The following is a 15,411-nucleotide window of genomic DNA, read 5'->3' on the forward strand; positions in this document are numbered from 1 at the left end:
GCATGATGCGCTCAAGACCAGCGAAAAAGCATTGCAAGTAACGAGAACAAGGCGATTCGACCTTTTATCCAAAGAAAACCCACCAATCACGGACGTCGAGTTAAGTCACGTGTTCCTAGGGGTACTCCCTACACCTGTCTGGGCTCGACGATCAAGATTTAATTCTTATCAAGAAACGACGAACATGAATTTCAAATTGTCGCAAAATTGTCGGCAAATTAGCGGCACTAGAGGAGAGGAGTTTGAAAATTTGCTCATTAAGGTAGCGTTAATTCAAGGTGCCCAAAGGAGATGTTGACATACAGTGTCAATATTCTCCAACACTTTTTTATTCATGGTTTACCTGACATAAATCTACATTTTGAAATAGATATTTGTGTTCCTCTGCATTCAAAGTTGAACATATGTTCATCCATGTCACCTTAAATAAAACTGCCTCAAAGAGACAAAGGTAACGAACAATGTTCAATTTGTGGATTCTCTATACCCGTCATCACGTGAAATTTAACTGTCAACCGTCAGGCACATGAAAATGTAACCTTTGACCGTTAGAAGCCCAGTTGTTCAAAGGGTTTATATAACTCTATATACTGGATAAACCACTGCATATGTAGTAGATAGCATAGTTTGTTTTGCTAACCGTGCACATATCCCGGCACTGGATAGCGATTTACCCGGCGGATAGCGTTATCTACCCTTTGAACAGCCCATCGATCTTCGTAGGTACGTCATTTATCACGATGATTTGGCAGTAAGTGTTATATATCCAGTGCCATATTTTAATAATTGCGAGATCGTAGACTCTCCTTATTAGAGGCACCTTTTTCATATAATGCTGGTGGCCGCTCAAGAGGTTCACTCCCCTCAATAGGCGGTCAGCTCCGTTTTCTTTCCCCAAGAAGCCTGCTTACGGGAGCTTGGACTGTATTTAATAAGCTTCAATAACGGCGGATTCAGCCTTCCTCCTTTCACTCACCCCGCTAATAGAAGATAGAAGAGCGCGGTCTCTGAATGAAATTAATCTTCCGTTTTGTCCCTAGCTATACTGCATCGGTCAGTAGTGACGAAGCGAGCCCAAGAGTATTTAGTTTTTAATTGATTTGGCCCTATTATTGCAAGTTAAGCTTTGTTCAAACAAGAAACAAAAGGAAGCCATGTTCACTGGCGGGTAAAGCGATAGTTGGATTCATTTTAGCCCGCTTGATACAGAAAATAAAAGATAAAAATATGAATATATATTTTACCTACGAATCTCGAGATACTCTAAAACCGTTTAATTAATAAACAGTTTGTTTTGTCAACATTATCTCAAAATTGAATATGCAACACAACGTAAAATTCGAAATATAAATTGTAAACAATTATCCGTCGTTGGTTCACGTTCCACTCAAACGCAGAATTTGGTCATTTCGCGTTGATGTTTTACAGAGGACGGCAGAGAAATGTACCAAGAATTATAATGCACGTGCACAGCCATTGTATGGCTCATTAAACCTTTTCTTTAGCGACGTTCCCATTGCCCTCTCCGTTGTGGTTTCGTTAACTCGTTTCAAAGCCTGTACAGTTCTACTTCTAAAATGCTTTAGGAACTGAAGGAATATTTTGTCTACAGAGAGTAAGTTTTAAGCCAAGGATAGACGTAAGACATATTTATTAAGAATTTTTTTCAGAATTCCTATCTCCTAGAACCTGCTATAAATATTCCTGTACAAACTTTTATGTTTTCGCCGTGACTGCTATTATGTATGCGAAACAAAATAAGATCTTTGTTTACTAGACAGGTTGACCTTGGACTACCAGCTGCTCAGTCGCAGAAGAACTATAGATGGCGGCTTCGACGTGGCTAATAAGAGCAGTGTCTCCTCGCTTTCACCGCAAATTGTCGCATTTAAGGACACTACCCAATGGCTTCAAGACGTTAAGAGTAAGTTGTCATGACATTTGCCTTTTTGGATCGGTACGTTGATCAAAACTGTAAGAAAATTCTCGAACCGGTATTTGTTCCAGTATAATTATTCTCACGGCTCAGCAGCTCGCGAGTCGAAGACACCGAGTTTTATATATTCCAGCACTCGGTGGCTCCTTCGTCAAAACATTCCGAGTCAATGAGACTAGCTAGGTTATCTAGTAATTTTCTTAGGCAAACTAATTATCACTTCTCAAGTGGTTCAGGCACTCGTTCGTCGATTGAAACGGAACGAATTATGAAGTCTTTCAAACAAATGGAAACATCGGAAAGGGCTGGATTATCTGAGGGGATAAGGGGGTGTGGGTGATTTGACCCGTTTTAAAACAATTTCATTCTCTAGGAAATGTTTAATTCTCGAGACGTGCGTATGTATGTAATTTGTTTCTCCATTTAACATGCTATTTTTCGGCCCACTGAACATGCATGAATATTTTTGGAACAATTACGCATGCCTGCAGGATAATTTTTTCAATTAATCACCCACCCTACTCTCTAAAGTCAAACCATCCACTCCCGCACTCCTTAGTTTATAAATATGCTCGGCAGTTCGCTGGCTCCGTAGTTCGACTGTCCAGTCGCCTGTCTCGGCGAATCGCTCATACATTTTCTTAAAGGAAAACCCCGTTAATACGGCCACCTCGACAATACGGCCAACATCCACATTCTGAAATCCCAGCCTGTATAATCCTTTATAATTTTACCCCGTTTTATATAGCCACTCAAACCAGTTATGTTCATTTTTCCTTTGTTAATATTGTATGTACTGATTGAAGTTTCAATTTTTTTTCGAATTATATCAGCATTCCGGATGATAATTAAAGAACAGTTGTTTAGAAGTGCAGATGTGATATATCTGTTAGCTTCAGTTAAGAGATCAGTCAATTTAGACCAGTCATGAAATTTGACCCTACCCCGTTAATACGGCCAAATGTTCACGGCCCGTCGGTGACCGTATTGACTGGGTTCCACTGTAATCAATTATCTTTTCAGTACTGCACCGGTACCGGAAGTTCCGAACCTGACCATCAAGACAAACCTAGATTTCCAGGCGCTCTGAATTCATGTTATACCGAAAAATTGGAATTTGATGATCCTGAAGATGGCGGAGTTATTCCTGTGTATCGGGTTATGGGTCGTAACGGAAAAGTGTATGACGAAGCACTCGATCCCAAGGTTTTCATTTCATTTTTGTTTGTTTGTTTTTTTTGCAGATCTAAGAAGTGACAAATTGTAATTCACAAAAATTAAATGAGTACCTTAATGAGAAGGCCAAATCTTCAACACATAACCGAGGGTCTCCCAGGGGTTTTGGGGAACAAGGGCATATCCTGGGGATTAATTTGAGGGAACACCGGATATCTCTACTATTGAAGGAAACTTTGACCAAAATAAGGGGGAGATTGTATTAATTAACAGGGAACAAGGGCGAAACTCCGAAAAGTAAGGGAAATTTTAAAGGGATCAAGGGAACATGATACCCCCCTCCCTGGGAGACCCTAAGAGCTAGCGCATTTTACCAAATGACGTCAGTCAGAATGATTTAACTGAAGGCACCTCTCTTAGTTCCTAACTCTCTTCTGGGAGAATAGGGCCATTGACTTTTCTCGTCCAATCTGCTCTGCCTCTTGCAGTGGCGACAGCTTCACTCCAAGTGGCAAACCTTGCTAGCAGTGATTACTGCTAGCAACAGAAATTGGGGCCTCATTTTCTCTTTTTGCTAGTTATTAGTTTTATAACTATTATCACCATCAAAGTCATTGGCTCATTAACTACTCATGATATTTAACATCATTTATCTTGTGTTTATTGCTGATATTTAATGTTTTCAAGCTGGACAAAGAGAAAATTCAAGATCTGTACAAGAAGATGACTCTGTTGAATACAATGGACCGCATCATGTATGATTCACAGCGACAGGTGATGATTCGTCACGAGGCCTTCCCCATATGTAATGCCTTTTCCCATCCCCCGACCAGCCCACTCTTTTGCGAAGAATTAAAAAAACAAAATGATTTTGAGTTTTTTCCTAGTTTAATACGTTCTATATATGCCGCTTCAAGTGATCCTGACATCTAAATAAACCCTCGTAACGCCATCTTCGAACACTTTTTAGCGTGACTTCCGAAATATCTTACTCTACATCCTCTCTTGTCATTGATTGCAGTCTGGACTTCATGAGACTCGACGGACCATGATTTTGTTGAGGGTTGGAGCGGGGGAATTGGCAATTTTTTGTGGCATGAAACTGTTTTCTCACCTTGAGGTTGTGCATGATTTGTTTTTGTGGGCAATAAAAACTAATTATAATGGTCCATCCCTGAGAAACACAAAAAAAGTACTTTGTGCTTACGCATGCCTGCACATGCACCGAACAGTGAAACTATCGTTTTGAAATCTTGGAGAAAATCTGCGGTCCCCTGAGACAGCGTTTAGCAGAGTTGTCACCCTCGTAGCCAGCTGTAGACAATGATCCATTTGTTATACCTTCTAATCTTTAGTGATTCTCATATATTTCCAACTCTAGGGGCGTATCCCATTTTATGTGACCAGCTACGGTGAAGAGGCGACATTATTTGGTAGTGCCGCAGCCCTTTCACCTGAAGACGTTGTATTTGGTCAGTATCGTGAGGCTGGTGTCTTGCTGTGGAGAGGATTCACATTAGATGAATTCATGAACCAGTGCTATTCTAATCAACATGATCATGGGAAGGGCCGGCAGATGCCTGTTCACTATGGCTCGAAAGATCTAAACTTTGTCACCATTTCCTCTACTCTGGCTACTCAAATGCCTCATGGTTAGTCCTAAAAGAAACAGCTAGTTGTTTTTGTTTTTTTTTTTGCAAGGTTTAAAAGAGTTCAGTCACCGTATTTTGAGTTATTTTGGCCGTGTACAGAGTTACCTCAAATTGAACAAACCAGAAAATAGTAGTTGACTGAGATGGAAAAACACCAAAGAAAAAAATAATAAACCATAAAGGAATAAGGATGGCTAACGATGGAGAAGATTACAGGGATTACAAATGAAGAACTTGAAACATTTAGGCGAAACTTTTCAAGATGTGTAGACTGTGACGTAGTTTCTTTAAAATCAATTATCAAACGTGAACTGCTGGCCAAGGTGGATATACTCTTCAACATCCCAAAACAGCACCTCGTGGCAAAAAAATTTATACCTCTTGGAAAGCGACCTGGTCGTTCCTAAATCCCCGAATTGTATTTTTTATACTGATAATCAGGAGATATTACATGTGGCGATGCCGCTCGTGAATATTAGACTTTGTCCAGCAATTTCAACAGTACCAAAATCCATTTTTTCTTGTTTTCGTCGACATGGCAGGGGATCGTAGAGTCATGTGCAAACAGACAAACCCTCTTGTGTTCTGATATCTTCAATGGTAGTTTCGTTTGACCGAAGTATACAAGGTTGCAGTTGTCGCAAATGATTTCATGTACCGTGCCAGATTTTGTCAATTTTTGGGCCTTGGACGTGGAACTGTTCATGCACAGTTTTTAGCCCAGTTTTTACTTGACAGTCGAGAGTAGTTGGCTTTTTTTGGTTCTGAATTAGTACGCTGCGCGATTAGAAAACTTAGAAACTCGCGCCACTCTGTCATCCAAGTCAGAATTAAAACCAAAACGTGATTTTCTCGCACATGTTTTCCCGCGCCTCGCGTCAGCAACAGCTACTTGCCTCGAAATTTGATTGGTTCCCTACATTGTCTGTCTCCTTTGTGATTGGCCAGAGTGATAAGTGCTTGTAATTTTGATTTTAGTTTTACGACACGTCATTGGAAACCTCTCTTATGGTCTGAATTGAAGGGCGTTTCGGTCAAACGGAACAACCATTATGAACACGGATCTCAAAACACTGACCCTCTTACAAAAAACAGACTTAGACATAGCATTTATTTTTGGACAAGTCTGTCCAAGAGGGAAAGGCGCAATGAGGTTAATTTAACTTATTTGAAGCCCCAACAAGTGAAACAAGTCCGAACCACAACACCGGGAACTCCGTTCCTACTCTTTATAAGTGTGTGTGGGTTCTTTAACGTCCCCTGCCAACTATGTATCACTGAAGATTCAGGAGACGGGGCCCACAGTTTATAGCTCTTATCCTAGAAAAATTGATCGTCTAACCATTTGCAGATGTATTTGCAAAGGCAGCACATTGTCCTCAGTTATTTTAAGACCCTGATCTTAATCTCTTGATATCCTTTCAATTAAAATCTTATTTTAGCTTCTGGATATGGTTATGCTTTAAAACGAGCAGGCACTGGCAATTGTGTTATCTGTTATTTTGGAGAAGGAGCTGCAAGTGAGGGAGATGCCCATGCCGCCTTCAACTTTGCCGCCACACTGGAAGCTCCTGTTATTTTCTTCTGGTAAGCTAAAAAATTAAAATGTTCAGAAGTATTTATTTATAGTTTGAGTTGACAGATGTCTATCTCTTTTCTTCTTATGACTAATTCATCGTTTTCAGTACAAAATTGTTCAGGTTGAATTGTGTATATGTAACTGTCATTAGACAAAGTTGATGGGCATGCAAACAGAAACATGCAATTACACAAAAAGCTACTTGTATGTTTTTCCTTTACGGTTGTCCTTTTAGCAACCTTTCTCTCTCCTCTCATAAAGGTTTCAAAAAATGTATAAATGTTTAGTATTGTATAGTACTGTTAGTTTCGTGTCACATTTTAAATTTTAAGAGGGAATGCTACACAATATTAAGACGGAATCGACCAGAAGTTCGAGTAACAAGTGGACAAAAACCTAGCACCAAGATTATTTACATTGTATTGCAAACTTCTGTACGACTGTTTTAAATATCTTCTCATAAAAAATCATTTCTAGCAACACCAAACGTCGAAAACGAATGTTGAACTTCATATGAAACACTTGAAAGTACTGGGAAATGAAACTGATGATGAAATTTTGCCTCTGTTTGCACAAGTTCTCTGAACTTTGAAATTTATTTTCTCTCGTTCCCATGCGAAATTGTTTTCGGTGTTATTTCAGGCAATTACTTATGTATTTAGCTTTAAGAAAATGTAAAAGTGAGTGTAAAATACTTAAAATTATTCTGGTACCAGATTTGTGTCCACTAAAACCTGAAATTGCTCGATTTTCTATCGGATTTCGTCGTAAGTCCCTTTTTCTATAAAGTTATCCTTTGATAAAAGAAAGCCCAGTCTTAACTGCCTGTAGCTATAGCCTTGGGTACTAAATGAGAATGTTTGGTGATTTCTAAGCCTGTTGTCAATATAGGAGAACAAACGGACATCTTGATCTCCCTCCCCTCCGGCACTTAGTCAACCCAAAATGTTATACTGATCATGATGACAGAGCTACTGGAGGTCTGATGGAGAACTGATTTAAATAATTTGTTGTTTCTCAGTTTTCGTACCCAAGTAACAACCAATCGATCTAGGATTCTACATCCAGGCTCCGTTGAACCATGTGCGTCAACCTTATATAATTTTTTGGGTTTTATCTCAAATGTCCTTTGAGTGGCGAAAGAATTGGGCTTCTGAGGAAAGGCGTTTATTTTTATACTCAAAACTTAACTCAGTAAGGAAAGGAAAATCCTGTAACCCAAGAGCAGGGTCAAATATTTGGTTGTATAGTTATTTGCCGGAATGTGATGGCAAACAGTCTAAGAGCATACAAGTGAATATACAAAAGATCATATATTGGAACTGTGGAGAAAGATGTGACGACGTGATTGATCATCGCAGTAATATTAAAAAATTAAAATTTAAGCCGGATGAAAATTCAGGTTTGAACGGGATTCGAATCCATGACCTCTGCGATACCGGTGCAGAACTCGCAACGTGACCAGCTCCCAGTTGGTTTAATAGCTCAGTTTGTAGAGCCCTGCACCGGTGTCGCAGCGGTCATGGGTTCGAATCCCGTTCAAGCCTGAATTGTTTTCAGGCTTTAATTTCACAACTGCTTAAGGTTAGTTGTGTGCATAACTGCAATGATCAATCATGTCTTCAAATCTAAGAGCGTCTTATTCAACAGCCGTAACAATGGTTATGCCATATCAACCCCAACCAGTGAACAGTACCGAGGAGACGGAATAGGTTTGTAGTTTTCTTTTGTGCATGGTTATTGTTCTCCAGCTTTGGTCAATAACCAATAAATATTTTGAACTCCACCGCTGTTGTTGCTTTGGTGTCTGGTCATCATTCATGGTTAATAATTAGTTGTCCGACACGTTTCTTTCAAGCTGGACATGGCAGAGGTTATGGGATAAAAGCAATTCGTGTGGATGGTAACGATGTCTTTGCCGTTTATAATGTCACTAAAGCAGCTCGTGAGATTGCAGTGAATCAGTCAAGACCAGTCATTATTGAAGCTATGACTTACAGGTTAGATACAGTGCTAACTTATTGCCTTAGCGTGCATCATCGAGTAATGATTCACGCGGAAAGTTTGGAAGCACAAAAAGAAGCGTAACAGGCGCTCGAGTTGCTCGACGCGCAGCCGAAAACAACCCTAGCTCCTTGAGTGTTTTTCAAACTCCTCAAGTGCATCATGTCTCGCAATTATCGATTGTTTAATAAGTTGCCTATGGTCATAAAAGTACGAGAACCACGACTCTTGCGAGAAAACAATTCAATAGCCCTTTTCGCGGTTACCTTTGCTCATTTGCATTACAATAAAATCTAGTATGTATGTGAGGCAATTTCGGGCTATTTTGTAGTTTTAGCCCGAAATTGCCTCGCATCTACGTTGGATTACATCGTAATGCAAATGAGAAAAATTAATCGTGAAAAGGGCTATTCTCTGGCGAAGCGAAGTTATCTTTGCTCGTTACCATGTCACCAGCGTGCAAAATTTAATTTTTATTGCTTAGCTTTGCTAGCTACAGAGCAGTTTTCAACTGAGTGTTGTAAAACCAAAACCAAAGTAATCACTTTGGCCAATCAAAAAGAACACAGACAATCTGTTTTATCCTTTTATTTTGGGAAACGCCATAGGGTGGACCTCTAGTTTTCCTTTTCAAGATGTGCTTTTTCTCGTATTTTATTTTCGCCATCTTGAATAAAACAGGCTGTCATCATCATCATCATCATCATTATTTAGTAAACCAATCAAAACTCGACGCAACTACTTTTAGCTGACCAAAGCGCGGGAAAACGAGTGGGAGCGAGTTACGGTTGGTTTGAGTTTTACTTCTGATTGGATGAGAAAGTGGCGCGAGAATTTTCTGGCAATCGTGTAGGATCGTGTAGCGTAGTCACTAGTTGATGCAAAACCAATTAATTTTCCACACCTAATTGAAAACCGCTCTATACACGTTATTATACTATTATTTGCAAGACTAATTAAATTAGCTTCCGTTTTTATAAACTTAAACTAAATTTACACCCATCTGGAACCTCGCAAGCGAGAGTTAATTTTCCTAATAACGACAAATAATTATCACTTTTTCACAGAATTGGTCACCATAGCACAAGCGATGATTCCTCGGTGTACCGCTCGCTAAAGGAAGTCAGTTACTGGGACAAAGAGGACCATCCTATTGGGAGGCTTAGGTATGTACTTGAAGTAAGCACTACACACAGTTAAGGTCGCACTTGAGTCAAACTGACGCAGGGTGACAGAGCTCATCCCTTGTTAGGCTGGTTTCCACAACATGAAGCGACTACCGCCTCTGGCTTTAAAGGCATGCTACGGAGCCCTATTAGGAGGGAGGGGGGGGGGGGAGTCAGAGTATCTCACATCCCATTAATTTTAATTTTGGCCTTAATATTTGGCCTAAATCCCATATCCCGAGTAAATATTAACGATTTTTCTACTCGCTATCTCATTTTATCTGATCTAAATTCCCATATCCCAGCAATTCCCCCCCCCCCCCTCCACAACTCCCTGGAATTTTTTATTCTCCTGAGTGGAGAGACGTGTTATAAGTAGAGAACAAAGTGTCTTGCCTAAATTCACAACACAGTGACCCTTGCCAGGGCACAAAACTTGACCGTTCGATCCGAATTCAAGCATTCTAACTATTCAGGCCTGTGCATCTCCAAGAGTGACACATGTGGGAACTACAAATTTTCATTCAATGTTAAGCAGAAAAGTGTCTTTGAGTACAGTCGAACGTCTCCACTACGGTCACCTTGGGAAAAGTGGAAAGTGGCCGTTGTACAGAGATGTCCATTATGGGGAGGAAGCGGTGTAATATGATCAGCACCTGTTTTTTTCTTTTTTCGGGGGTGCAACATTTTTTTCTTCACGAAAAAAGGTTATTTTAGAATATAGATACCTATCGCAATCAAAATCTATCAAGAAGACAGAAACAGAGACCAATGACGCGTGGAATAGATCAAGTTTGGTGGCGTTTTACAATTTTAAATAATGTGGTTTTAAATACACCGTTCGTCAGTCCTTGCTTAACTGACCGTTGTCGAGAGGTTGTTTTGTTATTTGGGACGAGTTTTAGTGGCCGTTTCTGTTTTGGAAAGATGCAGTTGTCGAGAAGTTTAATTAAGAGTGAATGTATGGACTGTCCGCTGGGACCGAAAAAGAGGCCTTTGTAAAGAGGTGGCCATTGTAGAAACGTGACTGCTAGTGGAGGCTCGAATTTATAACCTAGCTTTTAACTCCTTATTTCCTCCCCAAAAAGTGAAGTGTGATAAAACGAAATGTGATTTTATCATGAATGATCTAGACAGTACATGGAGAACAAAAGATGGTGGGACAGTGAAATGGAAGAGCAGTGGAAACGTGATTCTCGTCAGCAAATCTTGGCAGCCTTTTCAAAAGCTGAAAAAGAACTTAAACCACCAGTCAAAGACATGTTCAATGATGTCTATGACAGTTTGTCTCACCGTCTGCGAAAACAGCACCAGGAATGTATGAATCATGTAGCGAAATACCCTGAGGAATATCCGAGTGAACTACATGCAAAAGATGAGTAATCTTGAGGTGCAACGCTCAATTCAAAGAACAGATTAAAAGCGCTGTTTGTGTAGATACTTAATTGTAGGCCGCGTTCGATACATCAATATTCTAACAGGGCTCCGAGGCTTTCGGGTCAAAATTGCATTTTTTAAAAGTTTCTTTTGTCTCACAATTCCCAAAAGAAACTTGGAGACAGAGAAAACAACACAGACGTTTGTCCTGAAAGCCTCGAAGCCATGTCAGAAAATTGATATATTGAACGTGGCCTATAATTTATTCCATGAGCGCGTGTTGGATGTGATGTGAGATGGTAGACAGCCCACGAGGTACGTAGCGCCAAGTTGGTTGTAATCATCTCATATCTAACATTCGCGAGATAGAAAAAGACAAAGATAAAAACACCCCCAAATATTACACGTATGCTTATCATATTTGTAGAGCATGGTATAAATAAACAACAGCTTCCATTTGGCGCGGATATATTCTCGAATATTTGTCCGGGGACACTATCTGTTCCGAGAAGCGAACAGTTTTCCGAGGACGTAGCTCGAGGAAAACTGTGAATTTTGAGGAACAGATGATGTCCAAGGACAAATATCCGAGTATATTTCCGCGCTAAATGGAGGCTCTTGTGTTTATTATCCTTCAAATATTTTTCGCAACACGCGCTGTTTTGAAAATTGGGGAATATCACGCGGATATTCTCCAGTTTTAGATGAGGAATATTCAGTCACGTGACGCGTTTAAACCAATCACGCCTAAGCGAAAATATATGATGGATTATAATTGCTCGTACACCAAGATGGCTAAGCCAATGAAAACTCTCGAATTACATTATCCAACGGTTTAGTTTTTAATAAAGGGAAGATATAATGAGTAGAGTGTGGGAAAATCTACAGTACAGGTATGCACGTAAGGTTACAGTGTAGGTTTTTTATTAAGCATTATTATTTCAAACAGTGTAAATTACAAGCTGCTGTTCAAAAAAGTGAGCCTATACTCGCGGGCAGTAGAAATGGGTTAAGCTTGGGTTAAAAACAGTCCTATTTCTAACGAATCCACAAGCCCATTATTAGGGGCACAAAACGACTTTTAAAAGCAGTGTCAGATTTCAACAAGTAAGCATTTTTAACGCAGTTTTTTTGGAGTTGCTGGCAAATTTAAATCTGTTCCTTTTTCTCAGCAGAAACTTCACAATTGGCACTTCTCAGCAAATTACTTCGAAGGCATTGCTAGCAAGATTTGAATGCACATATAACAGGAATAATGGGCTCCTGCATCCACTTAACATCCTTGAGGGTGTAGTCCCAGAGTTAAATATACACCGTCCTTTGCCGGAGGGGGAGGAGTGAGAGGAAGAGGGACAACCTATAGGAGATACTAAGTTTCCGTTAAAAGGTAAGGTTACTCACAGCGAGTGTTTAAGGATTTTTCAAGCGAACAGAAAATAGGCTCGTGAACGGATATTTCAAGGAACAGATCTGTTGTGTGCCCCCTGTCCTCACATTACCGTAGAATTTTGCAAAGGTCCAACATCTTTGCAGAGGTTAATTTAAATTTCTAAGATAACAATTTAGGCTATTTAACACAAAGGAAGTTTCGGTTATGGGTCTTTAGCAAAGTTTCACAATACCCTTTTGAGTATTTTATTTCTAGATCTACAGATCATTGAATTCTTGGAACAGTTTTGTGAGCTAAAACTAGTTAAGGTCATTCCCCAGTATTGCATTGCGCATCCCTACTGTGCATAATTTCACGCGTGATTAGCGCGCGCATTAAAAAATGGTAGCTTTTTCTTTACAGCTGGACCTCGCCATAGAGGTAAATCGTCATTTTCTTGCAAACGAGTATGGTGACCTATCATTTTTTTCTGTTGTTTTGCATTGAGTAATAAATTTTTCTGTGTTAAATAAATATGGACTAATTCTCAGTGTAGGGCAAAAAGCAATCGTCGAAAACGTGAATTTAGCAAGCAATCGTGACTACAATTATGGTGCTATTATAAGGATTAATATCTACATCTACATTACATTTATTAATATGGGTATAAACAAGGTGCTGTTGCTCCTAAACGAACGTGGGGACCCCTCATTTTTATTTCAAAATTTAAGTTCCTGTAATATAAACAATCAATAGGCAAAGTTCCACAAAAATCTCAGTGCAGGTTCTATTTCAGTGGAATGACCTTAAATTACAAGTCGCCGATGCCAAGCTAGGAAAACGAGTGCGAACGAGTCATTATCGGTTTGGTTTTACTTCTGAATGATTGACGACAAAGTGGCCCGAGGTTTTTCAGCCAATAGATTAACGCAGTTATGTTAAACCACAAGAAATGCAAATTACTTTCCATACACAAGTGAAAAACGCTATGTCACGTAAAGCCAGCGTCTTAAACTTATTCATGGGGCAGTAAATTTCGTTTCGATTCAGAGTTGAGGATTTTAGACAACAGTCAGATATTTCTTTTTCTTAGCGAGTAATATTTTGATAAGAGTGTTATTTTTAGTTATTTCTGTTCGTCTTTGACCTTGCCAACGGGCATTTTGTTGCAGTGTTCTGGATTAGGAGGTCATACACTTTACTAGCCTGCGAACAGGCTCCCGGCGAGGACGGAAAAAAAATTCGGCGAGCGTGGAACTGAAGAATTTGGAAAGTGAAGCGATCGGGGCGGGACGGGGGAGCCTGTTGACTTTGTTTTTGATATGCCTATCCGCCCTTGGTGATTAGCCTGTAACAAATCAGTCAATGCGGTAATTAGACCTGTCAAGAAGCTACATTTTCTGTACAGGCAAACAGTTCTATAAATCGACCTAATCAAACAGCCGGGCTCGGCGTCTTAATATAGAGTGCAAGTCTCAATTCGTTGGGGCTCAGCGGGAGCCTGTTCGCAGGCTACCGGTGAGCCCGAACTAAGCGAGGGAGCCTGCAGACATTCTATTGATGCAAATTCCAAATTCTTCAGTTCCGCGCTCGCCGAATTTTTTTTCCGTCCTCGCCGGGAGCCTGTTCGCAGGCTAACACTTTATATGCTATATACTCACTCGGCCAAATACTTCTTGCTGATTTTCAGGGGGCTGTTTTAACTCCAAAATGTTTGGGTCTAAAATAGCTCCTTTTGGGAGCAGTTTTAACTCTTAGATTCTACACCACATTAGAGTAAATGGGAGCTGCGTTTACTCCAGCTTAAGGGTAATGTAACATTTCCCATGGAGTAATTTTTACATTCCTCATAGGGTTGGTATAACTGTATTTCAGGTCCAAAATAGCCCCTTTATTGGAGTGACTTTATAACTCCTAGGTCAAGGTTGTGTTCAATTGGGATCAACCGTTTCAACCGCTACCGGTTTGGGTTGATACGATCGACGTTTCGATCTTAACAGAACACTTTTCTAGCTTTTTCGGATGAAACGCGGTACCAACTCCTGGCTCTAGTCCTTACGGACGCTACACCACTAGTAATCACGCAAATGCTCTTTCAGCCGTCTCGACCTGATTTGAGGCCGGTTGAAAAAATTGATCAACCAAACCGACCGAAAATGGTTTTTTCCTAATAGAACACCAAAAAATCCAACCAACTCAGCCAACCAGAATCGGTTGATCCCAATGGAACGCGACCTTAGAGTGTACTCCAAAACTGGAGAAAACTGGACTCGATATTCTGAAGATTCATTATTAACAGAAGAATATAAAAGCAGAAACCGATACAACATAGGATGATTTTTTTTTACCACAATTGCTCCTAATCACGCAATCTGATTGGCTAATTTCCCGTTGTCGATAAGAGTCCAGACAAAGCTGCTCTGAGAAAAAAAAAACATTTTCTTCGACGTTCATATTTTGGTAAGAAACAAATGGCATGTGGTTTAGCGTTGTCTGTACTCTTATCGACAACGATATACGTCATCACAGTGGTCAAAATTTGTTGTGGACTCACATTCGATTTGTTAATTTTAAGGTGTACTATATTGTCTGGTCAAACCAGCCTTCTTGAGTTACAGTGAGAATTTTACATAAGAAGGAGTGTTCATGTAGTATATTTGGGTAATACCGGTAATACGTAAAATACGTGTGAATAAGGTAAAATAAAATAGTGAAATAACATAATAACAGGAAATCACTAATATGTTTCTTCGTGGATGTTAAGAGCATCGTAATCAATTGTTCTGCCTTTTTGAATTAGAAAAGCTTCCCTGGACTTACGGATCAAGTCTCGTTTGAATACGTCCCAAATAAAATGCCTCTAAAAAAATAGTTGCCATGGGAACCTGCACGTTTCAGTTTGATTACAAGGGGAGAAAAAAACCTGTGCTATAGTACTTCAGTTTTCCCTAAATTCACCTTCTAATTATGCAAACGTTTGCTTGGAGAAGTCGTTCCATGGCATGCATGAACAGTTCGTGCTAAGAAAAAAGGGAAGGCACGGTAAATGCATATGTCCTAAGTAAGAGGCTTGCTTAACCTGCCATTTGAAAAATATTATGGTAGTTTTAGGAAAGTCTCGAATAATTTTTTTGGGAAACGTCACCACGTTT

General features: G+C 39.8%; 2 protein-coding genes across 4 annotated transcripts in view; both read left to right on the forward strand.

Annotated features, from left to right (window-relative positions):
• Positions 1-557: 557 nt before the first annotated feature.
• Positions 558-15,143, forward strand: LOC110046291 (2-oxoisovalerate dehydrogenase subunit alpha, mitochondrial-like). Of its 3 annotated transcripts, none has more exons than XM_020751986.2 (10): positions 558-723; positions 1,778-1,924; positions 2,960-3,142; positions 3,800-3,886; positions 4,494-4,764; positions 6,207-6,351; positions 7,994-8,055; positions 8,202-8,343; positions 9,415-9,513; positions 10,647-15,143. In XM_020751986.2, the coding sequence occupies exons 2-10, from the start codon at positions 1,826-1,828 to the stop codon at positions 10,894-10,896; spliced, it is 1,338 nt and encodes a 445-aa protein (XP_020607645.1). In that variant the 5' UTR covers positions 558-723; positions 1,778-1,825; the 3' UTR covers positions 10,897-15,143. The 3 variants fall into 3 exon arrangements, with proteins under 3 accessions (XP_020607645.1, XP_020607646.1, XP_020607648.1); XM_020751987.2 differs by having other exon boundaries at positions 1,782-1,924; XM_020751989.2 differs by lacking the exon at positions 558-723 and adding an exon at positions 1,532-1,615.
• The window catches only part of LOC110065497 (tyrosinase-like), a 33,064-nt gene continuing 29,797 nt past the window's right edge, over positions 12,145-15,411 (forward strand). Inside the window, exon 1 of the mRNA XM_089292791.1 lies at positions 12,145-12,277. The gene's annotated coding sequence lies outside the window, so the exon portion shown is untranslated. The remainder of the gene's footprint in view (positions 12,278-15,411) is intronic.

Source organism: Orbicella faveolata, unplaced genomic scaffold, assembly GCF_042242905.1.
Source record: "Orbicella faveolata isolate gen_17 unplaced genomic scaffold, um_ofav_v1 contig_24, whole genome shotgun sequence".
Classification (NCBI taxonomy): domain Eukaryota; kingdom Metazoa; phylum Cnidaria; class Anthozoa; order Scleractinia; family Merulinidae; genus Orbicella; species Orbicella faveolata.

Excerpts from the sequence above, each read along its gene's own strand:
- LOC110046291 (XM_020751986.2), top strand. The coding sequence starts at position 1,826 with ATGGCGGCTTCGACGTGGCTAATAAGAGCAGTGTCTCCTCGCTTTCAC. Across the intron at positions 3,887-4,493 it reads TGTATGATTCACAGCGACAG|GGGCGTATCCCATTTTATGT; the intron begins GTGATGATTCGT and ends TTCCAACTCTAG. Across the intron at positions 9,514-10,646 it reads CATCCTATTGGGAGGCTTAG|ACAGTACATGGAGAACAAAA; the intron begins GTATGTACTTGA and ends TGAATGATCTAG.